Genomic DNA, 19,355 nt, shown 5'->3' on the forward strand with positions numbered 1-19,355 from the left:
CTTACGATAAATTATGAACCGTTGAATTTTGTCTCGCCAAGTGATATTCGCCAGGCAGTCTATTATATCGAATAAGAATATACATACAATAAGAATAGCGATGAACAACAGTATTGGCACAGACCAGCTAACGTAGTAAATTCCTGTGTGGATTTGTAAAAAACATGATTCTTTATTCTCAATCTTTTTATGAAATATAAAAAATAGGGAATTGTGTGCGAAAATTGTTTTGATATTGACTTTAGTTTTTTAAACAATTGCGTTTAAACTTTATTTTGGATAATTGCTACGAGGGATCTCTCTATCTCGGTGGATTATTCTTTTGATTCTGGGTCGGTTCCAAAACAGTTCCAGAATCGATTCAATACAGGTGTTTATTATAGGAATTCTAGGAATAAGAGGAATTTTTTTCGGGAAATTCAAATTTGCTTTTCTCAAAAACGAAGCAGCAAATAAAAAGTCGTTATTTAATAAGATAATATTACCAATATTGCGACAAGAATCGAATTATCAAAACATTTAAAATAAGTATAAATTAATATATGATTTAACATTTTACATCACCTACATGTGCATCATACATTGTACATTCAAATTTTTGTTTCATTCTCATCAAGTATATACATATACATAATATACATATTATAGTATCAAACCAAAAAACATTATTGTTTATATTTACACATTGCTATACTTTAGTTAAAAATACTATTGAAATACTTTACTTTATCGATTTAGTGCCTATTCGATAGTTAGAATTATTTCTATACCGTTCAATGTTTGAATTTGGCGCCTCTATTCAATGCTCGTATATTACAACATATACTTGCATATATTTATGATATGTAATACGACATATATGTAAGTATATATGAAATTTAACGTATGAAAAAGAGAAAAAGACGCAGAGCAGTATTCTTATGTTTACGTTTACGTATGTTTACGTTTTCTCGTCTTTTATGCGCTGAATTTGACAAATTAAAGTTAATCTATCTACCAAACTAACAGTTTTTCGACATAAATAGATTAATACCTTTTTGTAGAGAATACTCTACAAAATACTCTACTGTATCGATTAATGTATTAAAAGTACATCAATGACACTTACTTGCTTATGATGCCTGATGAAAACTTCGTTAAATGAGCAGAAAAAGGAAAAACGATCACTATTTTGAATACACACACACGACGCGTTCAAATTAAACTCGTAAACTATTTTGATTCTATTCCTACCGCAAGAGTGCGCAAAGAGCAATATGAATCATAAAATCAAATGTATACATTGTACATGAACATACATAACGTGCATAGTACATATTTCTGATTTAAGAAATGTTGATTCTATTTGTGTAACAAGATTCTCAATTATGTTATAACAGCTTTAAAACTAGTATGCTTAATTTAGGAAAAATGTTTATGAAATCTTTATTTGCAATTCTTGATCTTTTTTGTAAATTGTGAAAAAATAATTTTGGACTTTTTGAGAAAATTATTGAGGACGTATTACTTGCAAATATATGTATATATATATCTCAACATTAACGTTTATTTTCTCTTGCTAAATACAAGAATAATTTTATAAAATACAGATACATATATATAGTGGCCCATAGAAGATTTCTTTACTGCCATCTATCGAAAACATTTACAAATTACATATATGGACATGCAGGAAATCGTATCGAGTATTCCGTTAGTACTTAGTACCAAACATTGATACCGTGGTGCTGTTGTTGCAATGCAAAAGGTTTGCATGTCGGGCGGGTCGATTAGATGATGTAGAAATCGAAACTACGATCATTTTTGGCATTCGTACCTGTGAAATACGTTGCACGATAAAAGGTGAATGTATTCTACGTTTTTCTAACTAAAATGTAAGGTTTCGAATTAATTCATTGCGTAAATATTATTACATGACAGACGGACATTCTTCGTTGAATTCAGTGCAGAACGTTGTAACATGAATATTAATTATTGTGTTACTCATATCTATACCACATTTCTCACTTTTTAAATCGTTTGCTTCTTCATATCTGCGAATATTTATTATTTATATATATATATATTTATCATGGGACAAAAATTGACCTAAAACTGACGTCACGGAACAGAAATCAATAATCGCAGTAAATCCGGCTGAAGTTCCGTTAATAAATTTCGTGAAACCTGTCAAGGATTTTATAATCCTGATAATGATCAAAATCCCTTCGCATAGTCTCAAAGTCTTTTATTAATGTTATATTGTTGAATATTGTTTAGGTATTAAGAAAGTAGCACAATGATGTCTGACAGAAAAGCAGAACTTGAAAGAAAAAAAGCCAAACTTCAGGCTATTAGAGAAGAAAAGGAAAGACGTAGAAGAGAAAAAGAACAGAAAGATGTAAGAAATTTTTATATAAATTTAATGTTCTTAATCATTTTACATGGTTATGTATCTCTTAAAATTTTGTATCGAAGGTCGAGGAAGCTACAGTTCGTGCTGCAGGAACGGATAAAGATCATCGGAAAGAACTAGATGCTATGCTTTCATCCTTGGGGGTAGCACCAGTGTCAGGTAAATAATTAAATTTTAATGTTATGTTTATTTTAGTTTCGTAGATATTACTTTGACACAATTTATTTTGTTCGCAGATGTCTTATCCAGTTTATCTAGTATGAATTCTTTGACTCCAGAACAAAGTACTAATGCTACTCCTGATGCTAGTTTACAGCCATCCAGTATAAATTCTGCTCAGAGGTATTTATATTATATTGGATAGTTCTTCGTATATATTATATAAAGATATATTTGGATTATTTAAGTTCTATCTTTTTTTGATAGCAGCAGTGCCAGGAAGAAGAATCGGGAACTAACGATTGTTTCTGTGGCACATACCAATATTCCTCCAAAAGAACCAGTTGTTTATACCAAACAAACACAAACTATTCAAACATCGCACACATCTCACGACGGTGAGTCACTATATTCAATTTTTAAATAATTGCACTTTTGTGTCGCTCTTAATTGTGAATTTAGAACTATATATAATAATTTAAAACATTTTAATATTTGTGTTACACTAATGTTAATTTAATCGAATTAAAATATCACGCGAATATAAGAAAATATAATCTTTTTGACGTTTATAAAGAATGAATTGATTATAATGAAATATATGTTATTATTATATACTTTTTATTTAGTCACATTTATATATTTATTTATTTATTGCATCGATTGTTAATCCTTTGTATTCTAAAATTCTCAATTTCATTTAAATTCATTCATTTAAATGTAAATTTATATTTCCTCATAGTAAAGAATTAAAACCCAAAGAAAATTAGTAGTTGAATTACAAAAAGAGTAGATCTTTATATAAAAAATTTTCGCACAGCTTTTTGTAGAAAAGAATTAACTTTTAGTAGTTACTTGATCATGTATGATTACATTTATTTACAATATAAGACATTTAATATATCTTTACAATTGTTATAGTTCAATAAAATTCTCTATTACTATAGTTTGATGCATCGATGAATAGATGTAATCCGATGACACAAGTAAGAACGTTATCAAGCTTGTAAAATAACAATAAGGATTAGAATTATTTTGGTCTCATAATACTTAGGCATAGATAAAGATAGTAGGTTACACAATGATAAGTGCAGATCAATTATCTGATTTCAGTTGAATTTTCAATCCGTTTGTGTTCTAAGAAAGTAAATACTTTTATAAAAATGTTTTTCTATAAAAAAATTAGCTATTCTGTGACCAAGATTTTGGTCGGATCGGTATATTCATCAATAAATTCAAATCAATATATATTTGTTTGTTGATAAAGTAGGTAAAGTCAGAAAAGTTAGTAAAAAAAATCTTACGCAATAAGATTTTTGTAAATAAGGATAATTTTTTCATACTAACTTATAGCTTGTTTTCCTATGCATTATTAAAGACTGAAAATCATTATAGTTGAATTTTGAAAATTCAAAGATATTAATATCTAAATTTATGAATTATGTTTACAGAAGAATACAAAGGATTATAAAATTTTTGATACCTTTTTAGTATTTTAAAACATGCTATCACTTTCACATATGCCTATATATGGTTGAATATGGTAAAGTGGGTGGTGTATATAAGAATGTATATTTTTAAAACATATATGCCATTACTGACAATATTAATAGGTACCTAATACCATAGCCAGATGTAATAATACGTACATTGTGTAATAACACACGACCAGTCACGTTATTTTACTTGTGATCTTGATTTTGTTGTGATAATATTGAGAATTGGTTTACTCATTTATGTTGTATTTTATGTTTAATTTTAACTAATGAGGAAACTTACATATTCTTAAAGTTTGTTCATATTTAAAAATAGCATGTCACATATTTGTAGCGATATTGGTATTTTATTTATTTATTTTTTTGTTGTGTGTATTAGCTTTTGTTGAACTAAGTTTCCAGCAGTTTTCAACACTTAAAAAAGAATAATTATAATCATGAATATAGATATCTGCTTGAACAGTTTTTGCATATATTAACAAGTGAATTCATTTATCTTTAATAATGTTTTGTTGTTACCATTAATAAGAATAATAACAAAGAAGATTGTGCTTTCAATGTAAATTTAATGTTATCGAGGAAATAATAAGTCTATCGTGATATTCAAGTATATTATGTAAGGGTATTCTAACAATTACATAGCGTATGTTGTAATATTTTTATTTGTACACTTTTACATACTTTGTAGAAGAAGTATTAGTAGAAATGGATAACATTTAACAAAATCGGGTTATGGAAACAAATATTATTTTTCTTGGTGATGGAAACTATTTCCTTTTTTTATTTTCACTTTCGTTTTATTAAACCGCAATTTCAGTTGGTTGTGATTCTTAATTTTTTATTTATCTTGGAATTTTCTTCTTAATTACATAAACATTTATAAAAACTGTCGAATAGTTGGGTTTTTTTTAAATAATTCCACTTCTTATACCACCTACTTTACTACAAATTTTTTGAATTATTCAAATACTAAACATTAATATTTTTGAATATATCATTCTTAAAATAAAACATAATTCATTCGTATATATTTTTTTTAAATAAAATTTACTTTTTTAGTGTTTCTATTAAAAAAGTATTATTTTATTTATGATTGTTAAACTTAAGAAAGATATTTGGTATAAAAATGTGGGGTATATTACGTGTTACATGCGTGTCCCGTTACCTAACTGAACTTGCGGCATTATTAAATATACGCGTATTCCATTGTCTTGCGATACAAACGGTCAAATCAACTGGTGTTGGACATAAGGACTGTCCGCATCTTCTTCTGCATACACCATCTACTCCTCCTGTTCAACAACAACACCAACTCACTCTTACTCCGCAGGCTACTTTGAGACTGACTGGTGGCGTCCCAGGAAAGGTGGGTCTGCACCAAACTACCTATGTATGTTCTGTCTTCTTTTTATTACCTTTCCTATAATTGTTGTACAACAATATATAATAGAGGTAGATACACAGATATCTATATTTGCAACAGAGGAGTGTAGAATCAAAACTGATAATAGTTTCTATTTATATCAACTTTTATCAACTTTTCTATTCGTATTTCTATGTAGTATCGAATATTATCAAAATTGAACCGAACGATGATTACGTTTGATTGATTCTACAATCTCAGTTAATTTACAAATATTGTATATGGAGATAGATATACAAGATATATAGATGTATTGAAATATTAAGAATTTAGAAATTTCTCATTTTAATCTCTGAATTGAGTACAATAGAGAGTAAAGTTGAGTTAAGTAGAAATATTTTCAGCTGTATTAAGTAGAAGAAAGGAATTTTTAAAGAATATTAAAAATTTTAGTTTTCTAACGCTATGCAGTTGTAATATATATATTTTATCTATCACTACCATATACAACGTCCACTTGTTTGCATAAATAGGCTTCTAACATGCTTTATATAATTTAATTTAATAATATACTAACAGTCTATCAAAGTTATACAATATATTAACATTAGGCGTCCTGTTTGTTGGGAAAATTTAAAGTTTATTACAACAATAAGTTAGTATACCTTGATTCATGTGTGCTAGCATTAAATTTATTATAGCAAACAGATAGATGATTATTATCGATGCTTTAATAATTTGTGAATATGAATATTCGTAGAAAGCAACATTGTTTTAATTGTAACAATTATTATAACATATTAGCAATCCAGTTACTTAGTATTTTGTTTAGTACTTAAAAAGGGATATTATGTTCAAAAATGTTTGTATGTCATGTCCATTGTTTTTTATCTATTATAGTGTGCAAAATGTAGTGCATTATAAACTTGTCCAGTACTCTAACAAAACTTTTATTTTGAACAATTTATAGCAAAATTTATTTCTGAGAAACTTAGGGGGGTGGAAATAAGTGTGACAAGGAATGTAAGTGAGATATTGAATATTGCTTATTAAAAGCATCCATTGGTAGTCACATTACAAAACTTTACAGTACAAAACGTCACAGTACAAAATTTTGAGAGGTGTTGAATTACGGCAAAGATTGAAATTATACTGTTTGAATCGTGCTTCAATAATGCAAGAAGTATTGAATATGTATGTTTCCTCTTACGTGTAGGAACCGCAGCACAGCACAATATAAAAATTTACAAATCTATACCCACCTAACTACATTCAGCGTATAAAATTCTTTTTTTGTTTTTTTCTTTTTTTCTTTTTTTCCTTAGTACGATTAAAAATTCAGTTCTATTTAATATCTAACAAACGATTACAAGAAATAACTTACTTTTATAAAGGCAAACATATTTTTACCGAGCACGTGCAATATAAATTTTAATAAGAAAAAATGCTACAAATTCTTTGAAATAAAATAGTAAGAACGAAACATATTATTTAAAATTCAAATTATAAACATTTGGCGCAGAAGTATCGTATATTGTTTTCTTTTTATTTGATTTTTTCTAGATATTTTATTATTGAAACTTTTTTTCTATTAAAATGCTTATGGTCTGAGTGTAGAGAGGTGCTATTAGCGTAGTGCATTCTTAAAAGATTGTAACTAAGTGCAATTTTTTTCCCTCCTCTTCTCAGCTCATGCATTCGACTATTACGGTAAGTTATGATTTCTCTTGGTTTTCAACAAGTTTTAGGTTCAGATTTAGGTTTAGATATATTCCATTTATTCTCTTAGAATTGACAATATGTAAAATGTAAACGAGATACAAATTTAAAGCATTAGGACGAAATAGATATGTAAAAGATGAATTCCATATGCGAAAATCTAAATTTTTAAAATTATAATAAATTAATTAAAGGTAAGAGAACCATTACATGGATTAGCTAGTAAGCTAGAGAATGCACTCTCTCTCTCTCTCTCTCTCTCTCTCTCTCTCTCTCTCTCTCTCTCTCTGCCTCTTTCTTTCTACCTTTCTCTTCAGCTCAAGTACTTATGTAAAAGTTTAATAGCAAAGTGAGCTATATTTGAATAAAATTTATCAGTATTGTAGACATACAAAATGACTCTCCACCCAGAATTTAGAATATCTTCGCTACCTTATATCTTGCTTTGGACCTTTTGGCTCTTTTACTTCTTATATCGATATATATTTTTTTTTTTTTATTGGTGTATTCTATCTTTAGTTTCTGTATTTTTAATTTTTTGAAAATTTATCTGACATCCCGATTCCGAAACGGATATATTTTAACGTTTATACATTTATGAAAGCATGTACTATATTATTTAAATGAATAAGAAGAAATAAACACGCATAAATGTATAAATTTTACAATTCGAAGTACAATAATGCTAAATACTTGTTAAAAATTGGAAACCAATTTATATGCAAAACACAATGTACAGAACACATACAAAAGATTATTGTACAGAAGTTGAATTGCAAAATGTAATTCCATGTTTTCGATACTTTAAATACATAGTAAAAATATTTAGCCTTTATATTCGTTAGCATTAAATAAATATATTTGGAAAATTTGTAGACTACCTTTGGAGTACTTAACTATCCGTTTACAGACAGAGTTAAAAAATTCTATTATAAGAAATTTAAATTTTGTACTTTATTTATATTTCTATTACACTTAATGATATCTTTTCTATTAACCGAAATATTTCTCGAATTATAACATATATTATAGTATAGAGTAATTCTTACAGAATAAAATCATATTTGCTGATAAAACTTTATAAAAGCGATATGGCCGATCTGTATTAAGTAATCCTTGTCAATTTTTTTATTAGTAAAAATTTTTCGCACTATAAAAGTTTATAAAGTAAACTATAGATGTTTTAACATTCTGATGTTCGATAAGATTTTATAATAAAAAGTACATTTAAATAATTTATCGAATTATTCGATATTGTTTGAAACTGGGATTGTCTGAAACAAAAAAAACATTTTATTGTATGAATATCCATTGACAAATCTTGTCACAACTTAACGCACCTTCCAGAGTTCTCGGCGCGATTTCACGGTTATAGTTTTCGTAGTTACTTGGGTTACTACAGTATACTAACATGGGAGCGGATATTATGGTGTTAGAGTTGGTAAATATTGTATAAACAAAGTCTTCTTTTTTTAAATAGAAGAAAAGAACACACAGCAACGAGTTCTGTGGCTTGAGCTTTTAGTGTCGCAAAAGTTCGATTTGCAGATGTTGCTTTTTAACAGCACGGTTTCGTTTTTTGTGAAAATGATATAGCAAGAAAGTTCATTCAATTAGTAAAAATTAGAAATTGTTTGTTCACATAGAAATACATTTTGTGAAAATAATACGTATTTCAAATGTTATTAATATGTTTCTTCCGATAAAACGTCTCTTCGTATTATTTAAACTTTGTGATAATACTTTTCTTTTAATAGAAGCTATTTTTATTTCATATCTTTCAAACGGATTGAAATATGGTGAATTTATTCATGTAAATTAATAGTCGGAGATGTCAGTCTATTATGTAAAAATAGTTAAATTTTGTCAATTTTTCTTCGTCTTCGTTTCTTCTTCCTTTTTTTTTCTTTTTTTTTCTTTTTTTTTTTTTGTTGTTGTTGTTGTTGTTGTCGTTCTACAAAAAGTTATTTCCCAAATTTTGTAATAATGTGTTTTACGATGAGATTGATTTATTAAAAAAATTACTACTCCCTTAGATCGTTAAATTAGCGACGTAGTTGTAAATGAATAAAGAGATTACAGTATACATATATATGATGATTTTTAACTGAAGTTTGTTGAAAAGCCTAAAGGGATTGCAATTTCGTAAGATGTACGTGTATCGTTGATTTAATTTGCAAAAATTAATATTAGAAAAAAGTGTTATAAGAAATGGATTTATTAATTCAGTATGTATATATTGCGAAGATGAGGAATTTCGTTAGAAAATCAAATTTAAAAGTATATAATAAGTATTTTATACAAAGATGAGAAAAAGTTTTATATTCTTCATCGATCCCTTTAGAGCATAATCTTGTTAACAAATATGATGATGTTTATAGGGTATATTACTATACTATTTGCATGTATATAAATATATTTATAATTAATATTATCGTCTCCAATCCAATATTACCATTTCAATCTTTCTAGCTAATTGTTGATGTATCTTGCATGATCAAGGAGAAAACATTAACGAATAGATCTTATACGTAAATTGTAACTGTTTTCGATCAAAATGCTATCGATCAAAATTGAAAATTAATCGATAGGCTAATTATAGCGTATATTTCGCGTGCTATTTTCGAGAATAATTAACAGGTTTTGTTATATCCATGAAGGATATCGTAAATATATTTTCGTGGCATACATCAATAATTTTCTATGAGAGACGTGAAATTAGATACAAACATAACTAACATGATAAAACACGTGATTGATTGACATTTTCTTTTCCCTCCTTCAAGACGAGTACAATCTAAATCCTGGTTTAGAATGGGAGGACGAATTTACAGGTAGGTAATCCTCTCTAGAGACGATTCACTCTACCTAATTAATATCACCGATACAAGGATTATATTCATTTTCACAAAATTGCATTCGACCAATAATTTTTTGTTCGTTTTTTTTCTTCTATTCAGTTATTGTATTTGTATGCACTGAAAGGAGGGAACTTGTACTATCAAATTACACTCGAACTTGCTTGATAAATCATCAGATTGTTAAGTAGTTTTCTATGGTTTTGTTTCATAACTGTAAAAACTTGCTTCGTTCGTCCTGCATGCGTAGATGTCATACGTACAATTTTATGGTTTTGTTCAATCATTCGTCATATTTCACTACGCATGATCAAAGTACAATATAATAAATCATCATTATCATTTTCATTTCGTTTCTCACTTGGGCAATTCTTTTTTTCTTTTTCTCTTTTTCTCTTTTTTTCTTTTTTCAAGTATAGATATGAACTAGAAAATTTTTTTTAATATTTTTTTTTTTCTTCTTATATAAATTACATATTCTCTAGCTGCTGCATGAGACTTGGGAAGTTGCGTTAACATATCACAATTTTTGTATTTTTATTTTTTGATTCTGTATAATCTTCGATGTTCAAAAGTTGACGAGAAAAAAAGAGAGCTCTATTCGTTAATGGGTACTGTTATTCAAAGCATTTATGAATCGATGTTTTATATACCTAGAGTATAACGTAACGTATACTTCACTTAAAAAATCATCGATCGATCTTTCATTTACTTCGGCTCATTCTTCCATTTCATCTGCATTTATGTTAAAACCAAGGGTGGAGAGATATGTTTTCGGATGATTTTCATGTCAATCGTAAAATATCTCAGATTAAAATTCGATTTTTATTTACGTAATCCACCAACAAGCAGTCCACCTTCTTATACATACGTGACTAATGTCAATGCATGCGATTCAACCTAGTCGCCTTTCCTAATGTCTGTATAATTTTTCATCTTTCAATCAGTTATTATTCTTATATTATTTTTTGTATACACATATGTAACTTTTATACGCTTTTACGAAAACTTTTGAAAGAGAGTTGCATCCCTTAAACTTGACGCTTTCACAGTTTCTTTATTTGCAAAAAGTTTATTTTATTTTTTACGACGTTTCAATTACATGGTAGCTAATACATTTCAAAGTTAAACGTAATAATCAATATAAGAGTTGCACAACTTGCACAAATATACGAATGCATCGCGGTTTTGCTCTTTACTTTTATGCATTTCTGTCCTAGTTCGGATTTTAACGCGATAGGTTCTTGCAATTATTATTTTACGTAGAATATCTTGTAGGAGATGCCAATGACGTTTATTATGTAGCGTTACGAGATAGTATAGCTATCTTTTTCTTCTTTTTTTTTTTTTCAACGTAGAGCATTCGAATTCTTAAAGTAGGGCATTTGCCAGAGGTAGATAGATATATCCAAGTTAGGGTACTCGTGGCGGAACCAGCTTATTCACCACAGTTTTGACATTTGATGATGGCCAAGCCGAAGACGAAGAGAACAGTTTGCCGCATATGGATGGTTTCCAAAGCAAGCTTCCTCCTGGAATTCTTCCCCATGGTTTACCACAGGTTAAGGAAGTGCAACCAGCGGTTACACAAGTGGAGCAAGAAAAGGAAAAGGAAAAACCTAAAGAAGGTGATTTTTATTTTGTCTTAAATTATACAACGCAGAGACTTTCGTATCCGAATCTTCTTTCAATCTTCGTTGAAAGTAATCAAAATAGTTTTTACTGCCGTCGAACTATATAATTAATTATATAAATACTAATTTACAGTACAAGAACTCAGCGAAGAAGAGAAACAAATGATTATACTATCTGAAGATTTTCAACGATTCCTTGATCGTACTAGTAGAATTGTGGAAAGGGCATTAGGAGAATCTGTTAATATTTATAGCGATTATACCGGTACCATGGATGGTGAAGATGGAATGTGAGTAAAGATAAACGTTATTTAACATTAGACTTTAATTATTCTTATTACTATACGCCAATCGTTTGCTCATTCTTCGTAAATAAATTAATACACGAAAAGGTTCGTCAATTTTATAGGGACGAAAAGAGTCATCAGCGTTTGTGGTTAAATCGATGGTTCTTCTGCGATCGATGGTCTCGTAATCGTTGCGTGACCTCGATGGATTGGTCACCTCAGTTTCCAGAACTTCTTGCAGCCTCCTATAACAATAACGACGACACTCCAAACGATCCCGATGGAGTGTGTTTGGTTTGGAACACAAAGTTTAAGAAAACAACGCCGGAATTTATTTTCCATTGTCAGTCTCCGGTTATGTCGACCACGTTCGCAAGATTTCATCCTAATTTAATCTTAGGAGGTACTTATTCCGGACAAATCGTTCTCTGGGACAATAGAGTACAAAAGAGAACTCCTATTCAACGTACTCCACTATCAGCAAGCGCACATACTGTAAGTCGTTCGATAAAAAGGTCACTTTACCATCGTCGGTGAAATTTCAGCCCAGATGAATTTTGTTTTAAATATTGTTGTCCTGTAATAATACCATCGCGATGTTATTTGTAATCCTGTTGAACAATAGCTTTCTACTTTTCGCCTAACGTATTTATTTAACTTTATTGATCTGTAAAATAATACAAAATGTACCGTGAAGGATGAAATTTTATCCGTGACGGTATAAACGTGACTTGATCGATATACATATCCTAGTTTTTATTTTCAGCATCCTGTATATTGTCTAAACGTTGTTGGGGCACAAAACGCGCACAATTTGATAAGCATATCAACCGATGGCAAACTATGCTCCTGGAGTTTAGACATGTTGTCACAACCGCAAGAGACATTGGAGCTTCACACTAAACAATCGAAAGCAATTGCCGCCACTTGTTTGGCGTTCCCTCATGGCGATGTTAATAATTTCGTTGTAGGCAGCGAAGAAGGAACTGTATATTCCGGTAAACGAATTTTGTGAAAAGAAATTAAATTAATAATTAATCTACAAACCGTTCTAACTCGCTGCATTTGTTCGATAGCTTGTCGTCATGGTACAAAAGCTGGTGTATTAGATTCTTACGAAGGTCATCAAGGACCAGTTACAGGAATTAGCACACACGCCGTACAAGGTGGAATAGATTTCTCACATCTATTCTTAACATCGTCCATCGATTGGACGATTAAGCTCTGGAGTCTTAAAGAGAGCAAACCTCTATATTCTTTCGAGCACAATGGTGATTATGTTTATGACGTTGCGTGGTCACCGACCCATCCAGCTCTCTTTGCCGCGGTAGACGATTCAGGACGATTAGATTTATGGAATCTGAATCAAGATACCGAAGTACCCACCGCTAGTGTCGTGATCAATGGTTCTCCGGCTCTCAACAGAGTTTCATGGACACCGAGCGGTTTACACGTAACCGTTGGTGATGATACCGGAAAGATTTGGGTGTACGATGTTGCTGAGGTAATAACGCTTTTTTATTAATCTAGTATTTGACTAATGTGTTAGCTTCGTAAATAATTATTTTAAATTATCGATATATCGTTTAATTCACTTTCTAATTATTCTTCAACGCTGAAAATTGTAAATATACGTGTTTCTGTAAATATAGCATCTAGCACATCCAAGAATCGACGAGTGGAACAAATTCTTGTACACTCAGCAAGAGCTGAAACACAACAAAGCGGACGAAGAACTGCATAAACTTAATTTAAGAGAACCTACTTCGTTAACTTCCATGCCTCCGCTGCTAGCGACATGTCCCCTCAGATAATTTTCTTTAGAAATTATCGGTAAGATCGGCTTGAATACTTTAAATTTAAAAATCAAATGAATTTATAAAATATCTATAATCCTAAAAAAGAACTTACGAGAAGCAAAAGAAAAGTGTATTGCACTAATTATAATTTATAGGTGTATCCTTAATTAAGACACCTTTATTCTGTATAAATTATTCAACGGCAAAACTAACGTATTAGTACTTCGTTCATTCGTAATTGCTGCGTATCGAAACGGCTACAGAGTCCACGTGTCCAATAGAAATACCTACCTGTACGGAGCAACTTTAGCTCAGAATCAGTAGCTTATTAAGGATGTGTAGAACATATCTGTGCATGTAAATAATGAAACGCTATTAAGCACGATTTAAAACGACAAATTAAGGAAAACGAGAACGTAATTAAGAGAAGAGACTTGACACCATCGGATAAATTGTAATATGATATTTTATTCTTCTGAGCTTTTTTTCTTTTTTTTTCAAAATATACATGTATTGTTTTCAGAATTAATTTTCAAAAATGTAAATTCTTTTCACGCTAACGTTCTTACCACTAACACGTGGAAAATAACACCAATATTTAAACATTTAAAAAATTCTAAACATTCATCTAATTTAGTACGATAACTATTAAATAATTATATTATTATTTATATTCTTATAAAAAGTTTGACGTAATATAAACCTCATCATTTTTTTTGTAATGTGTAATTTATAGCATAGCAAGAATAGTAAAATTTATTGAACGAAGATTATCGTCGATTAAAAATGTAAATATAATATTATCCTTGCGTTATAATAAACTGCTGGGCTTTATCTAAAATGTGATATCGTTGTATAGTGCTATATCCAAATGCGTACTTCAGCTCAAGTCAAGCATATTCTAAAGTATAAATTTTTTTTACGAAGGAATTATTTAGCTTACAATTCTTTACACACTCGGTAATATTCTAGATACAATCTGATATAACTTTGTTAAATGTGTTTTGTAATGCGTATTTTTAAATTTAAGTTATAATGAATAATAATAATTATGGTAGTAAATAAGTTAATTATTTTTTTCAGTGATACAAATAAAATTTTATTTAAAAAATTCACACGTTAAAATTAATCCTCGTATTTTCAGATATAAAGTTGACCCTTTCGGATATTTCTTGTTTCAACAAAAATATAGAATATATAGCATATAGAATAATAATAAATTTTATTATCAGTAACAATGATTCATTTACCAATCGACCTAAAAATATAATAAAGCGCAAAATTACGTACTTTTACAAACAATTAAAATAAAATAAAAATTTTGATCGTTCAGTTGTTCTCAAGTATATCTTTTAGACCTACTAAAACATGCCTATAACGAAACTAATTAAACGACATATTACTTTTATAAAGTATCATTTTACGAGTAAGTAAATTTTATTAGTTGCCAGCTGTAAAATGTAATGCATATATATAATATTATATGTGATTTTCACTTGGAACATTATTTTTAGTTACATTCGAAGATTGAAATTTTATCGAACTCTTCGATTTTCTCATTTATTATGATTCTAAAAACAACAAAATCCTAAATAATAAAAATCAAACATATTATTCGATAATATCAATTCCTATCGCTTGCAATTAACAACTAGCATACACATACATACATAGTGCTAATATTCCACTTGATTTTGATCGTGCAGAAGTAAGTTTATGTACAAGGCGTACTCTATCGTAGTTAAACAAATTCGTTGAACGTATATATGTACAGTGATTAGAAAAAGTATTTGCACAACACTCTGTTTATTATTGCATTTATACGCTGTTTAATTAGGTTCTGTAAGAGGAGGAGTGAAATGAGAGGGAAAAAGCAAGGAAAAAAGAACAAAAAATTATAAAAGTATTCGATTTTTTGAGAAGTACGACGTAACAATAACCAACAGACAGACAAAAATTCCAAAAATTAGTTTCTTGGACTTTGTAGCTGAGGAGCTGTTCCTGGATGATTGTCTTTTTTTTTCTTTTTATTCAATATACAAACATAATTCTTCTATCATTTTTTTTTTTTTTTTATATGTATAGATTAATAGCTGAATAGATAATTAAGACAGTCCCATCACACCGAGGCCTACTCTTACAAATCAAATATATTTCGTGTTATTTAGTAGTACCTTCGTACGAGGATAAAAGTTTGATACGTATTATGAAAATGAGATGTAGAGTCCGATAAAAAGAGAAATACTTTATTGGGAAAAGAAGCAAATACTTTTTGTAGCCACTAAACTTGTCGAACGTTATTCTCTGACCGCTTTATTACCCGTTTTTGTTCGTCCAAGCACGATTTGTTTCGTACATCGACGATATAAATAAAAAGATGAAATCACAGATACGGTCGAAGAAAAGAGAAAGATCAAAAAAGAATATGTAGATGATCGTCGAATGTTTGCCAAACCCATGCTATTGCAATCGATATACATCAAACTATTCTTCAGGTAATTGGAACGAAAACTTTGGTCTATAGTATCAAACGATTACAAATCCTATGCTACGAGGCGATTTACGCGATTACTCGCTGCCGCTGTTGGCGATTACTCACCTAAATGTGAATCCAATACTATTCGTTAATCGTTAAAAATACAATCGTATTACTATTACAGCTAGACATTTATTATTTTTCTATTCTTGCTGACTTCTCGTCGTTATCGTTACTGAGCAAAACGTATTGTTCTCGTGTAATTAATAACTTGTGCTGTCCATTTACTAACAACGTGGAACCTCTTCTTATGGTTCGTTTGCCTAGTTCGATCGCTTCGTGCGTAAACATCACGTTGTTGTAAGCCTTCACGAAAACCGCGAATACGATTGTTATACCGACTAGAATTAATCCATACGAGGTACAAGGGGCAGCAACGTCGCTAAATGTTGTTGCTAAATAAATCCATCTGCGGATAGAAGGTGTCAGTTCTTCGATACCCTCTTCGATCCACATAATAGGAAATACTATGTCGGGAAAATTCGACACCACACCGATGTATGGTTGGTGTTCCACCTTTAGGTTTAACTGAACGCGCACTTTTCCTTCCAACGGCACGCCAAGTTTCTAGAAATCAAACAAGTTGCGTTGTAGTATATGTCTTATAGATATCGATTGTATTAACGTCACGTGGCTTATAAGCTACGCACATCCGTATGTTATTTTTTAAATTTTATTTTATTCCATCGTCTTATAGTATTTCATCGACGTATTATCATTCCAACGATACCAAACGACGACGATTAACAGTTTATAGATTTTGGATCAGAGCAAAAAATTACGATCGATCGTAATCTTTTCCTCGTTCTCTTATAAGGAAACAAGAGATTTCGATCACGGAGGATTAAATTGCATTTAGCATATAATTGCAAATCTGATATTATTCGTTTTCTTATACGATACATTTATTTTTTCTTTTTTTCTTTTCTTTTTCTTGTTTTTTGAAAATTACTTACCGGTTGAATTTTAAAGTAAGTTTCATGTATGTCCCGATTTGGTTTTAATCCGTGTACCGCGTCTAATAACTTGGGATCAGCTTTGTAAAAATGCGGAAAGGAAAGGTAAACAGGTGCAGCTGAAATTTCAAGAGTAGTTTAAGTAATAATAAAAAGAAAGTTTGCCGCGTGTTATATAGGTACGTTCTTAGAAAATATTTTACGATACTTTTAATTTTTACACGCTCGTAAAAATATAGATATATTCTACCGAATTAATCAAATTTAACGAAAAACAATTTTCAGTTTATTTGGTATTACAGTTACACGCGTAGTACAGTTTAGCTGGTACTTACTGTACTGACAAGGACTGATATTTTGCAATCCGTTGAAAGGACAGGTGGACATGTCGTCTGAACAGAAGCATTCGTTTTCTGGGCTAGTTTCATTGGGACGTCCAAACACAGAATCAGGCGGTGTATATAAATCTGCTTTGATTCCAGATTTTTTAACTGGACCACGATATCTCAAAGGTAAAACGCGACAAAGATCTTTGTCCCAAATATGTACGATATCCGAGCCAGTTTTATCACGGGGTGGAAAAAACGATCCTATGGGTAATAAATATGTTATTATAATGTAACATACGAATTTATTATACGTCGTACTAGAGAAAAAATATTAATTGCAGCAATTAGTATTTTTTCGTTATAATTTTTATAAATTGAACGCTTAAACGTATTACGTTTAGAATTGAATCGTTCAGAGGTGCGCTTATATTTATCAAATGTAATAACAAATAATTCACCTACAGGATAAGTAATGATTGAATTAGTCAAATCTACCTTCCGAAGCTCGAATGGAATTGCAAGGTGAGTTTGGCCAATATGGCAAACGATCTAATCCATTTAAACGATTTATTAATCCAAACTCTTTCATGTCTGTATGCCCCGTAAAAATAGTGGACACTTCTTCTAACGTGCCGTTCCTCTGCAATTAAAGTTCAATCGTCATTATGCCTATTGTAAAAGTAAACAAAATTCATTTCGTTTCTTTTATACGATACCTATAAAATATGGATACGTAAAAATAATCAATTAATCGTATTTAAAGATAAACGATTAATCTTTCACTTTTATATCTTTTATCTGTACTTCAATCGCATACGCTACATTGATCGCATATTTTTGTAATTACCCCAAGAAGAAGCCCCATTTGACTCATGGGACGTCTTGCTTTCGGAAAAAATTGATGCGCGATGCTAACTAGCGGATCGTCGTATCCAAAGACAAGTTGTTGAGCAGTTACCGGAACAAACGGTGTCATGTGCATTCCTCCCAAAAACATGTGTAATCCCAAATTAATAATTCGAGGTAGTCCCTTGCTTTGTGTCGACAACGTCTGAAAAATAATGTGACGCACGCGAGTATCGGATAAAAAATTCTTTCGTAGAAATCGTTTAGATTTTGAAACGTATTCTCGAATGTGTCGATATTTGCGTAAAAGCTATCGTATAAAAAATAGAAAAATATTTTAGTAAAGTAATGTTAACGACGTGGCGTATTTTTATATTTTACGATATCATCGATAATTAACATCGATATATATTTAAAGCGTAATTATAAAATTCCAGAATAAATCTTTCCACTACTCTCAAATTCGTATGTTATAAGAAAAATTTACTTACTAATAACGGAATGTTTGGTACTATTACTTTAAGGTTCTTGTCTTTCGACATTTCTGGTACAAAGTTTAATATCTTCTTGTGTTGATAACTTACAGTACCATTATTATGGAAAACGATATTTACCTTTTCCATATCTTCTCTGTAAATTATAAGTTTGAAATACTTTAATAAAATATTTTCTTCGGTCGAACAAGCCTAAAGATATATAATAGTCTAAATTTCGAATCTTAACATACTTAATTCGATATATATATATATATAGAGAGAGAGAGAACGAATTGCCTTTAGACTTCTTACGAGAAAACTTAGAAATAGATCGATCAAAATTATTTTCCGTAACAAAATATTCCAAACGTTCTAAAATAATTACTAATTGGGCAATTTAAAATTCATCGAACTGCGATTACTGTACGAAAGTATCGATCAAAATATTGAACTGAAATACCACGAGGATTCAAAGCGTGCAATTCAGTTTCTTAAATTGTGA

At 30.0% G+C, this 19,355-nt stretch overlaps 2 protein-coding genes across 41 annotated transcripts in view; one reads left to right on the plus strand and one right to left on the minus strand.

Annotated features, from left to right (window-relative positions):
- Positions 1-1,692: 1,692 nt before the first annotated feature.
- On the plus strand, positions 1,693-14,556 carry Sw (cytoplasmic dynein 1 intermediate chain short wing). Of its 40 annotated transcripts, none has more exons than XM_072018931.1 (14): positions 1,693-1,842; positions 2,260-2,380; positions 2,458-2,554; positions 2,632-2,737; positions 2,822-2,952; positions 5,303-5,440; positions 7,103-7,123; positions 9,919-9,966; positions 11,442-11,618; positions 11,758-11,914; positions 12,034-12,406; positions 12,678-12,909; positions 12,988-13,415; positions 13,564-14,556. In XM_072018931.1, exons 2-14 carry the CDS (start codon positions 2,279-2,281, stop codon positions 13,723-13,725), a joined length of 2,172 nt encoding a protein of 723 aa, XP_071875032.1. In that variant the 5' UTR covers positions 1,693-1,842; positions 2,260-2,278; the 3' UTR covers positions 13,726-14,556. The 40 variants fall into 40 exon arrangements, with proteins under 40 accessions (XP_071875032.1, XP_071875035.1, XP_071875036.1 ...); XM_072018934.1 differs by having other exon boundaries at positions 11,466-11,618; XM_072018935.1 differs by having other exon boundaries at positions 5,303-5,416.
- Positions 14,557-14,954: 398 nt separating this feature from the next.
- Dsb (scavenger receptor class B member debris buster) overlaps positions 14,955-19,355 on the minus strand; it is a 40,612-nt gene continuing 36,211 nt past the window's right edge. The window contains exons 5-10 of the mRNA XM_072018980.1: positions 18,869-19,007; positions 18,379-18,582; positions 18,027-18,171; positions 17,538-17,792; positions 17,203-17,321; positions 14,955-16,813 (exon numbers count right to left, since the gene is read on the minus strand). Of these exons, the coding sequence (XP_071875081.1) occupies positions 16,382-16,813; positions 17,203-17,321; positions 17,538-17,792; positions 18,027-18,171; positions 18,379-18,582; positions 18,869-19,007 (1,294 nt within the window). The 3' untranslated portion in view covers positions 14,955-16,381. The remainder of the gene's footprint in view (positions 16,814-17,202; positions 17,322-17,537; positions 17,793-18,026; positions 18,172-18,378; positions 18,583-18,868; positions 19,008-19,355) is intronic.

The sequence above is a fragment of the Bombus fervidus genome, chromosome 16, assembly GCF_041682495.2.
Source record: "Bombus fervidus isolate BK054 chromosome 16, iyBomFerv1, whole genome shotgun sequence".
Classification (NCBI taxonomy): Eukaryota; Metazoa; Arthropoda; class Insecta; order Hymenoptera; family Apidae; genus Bombus; species Bombus fervidus.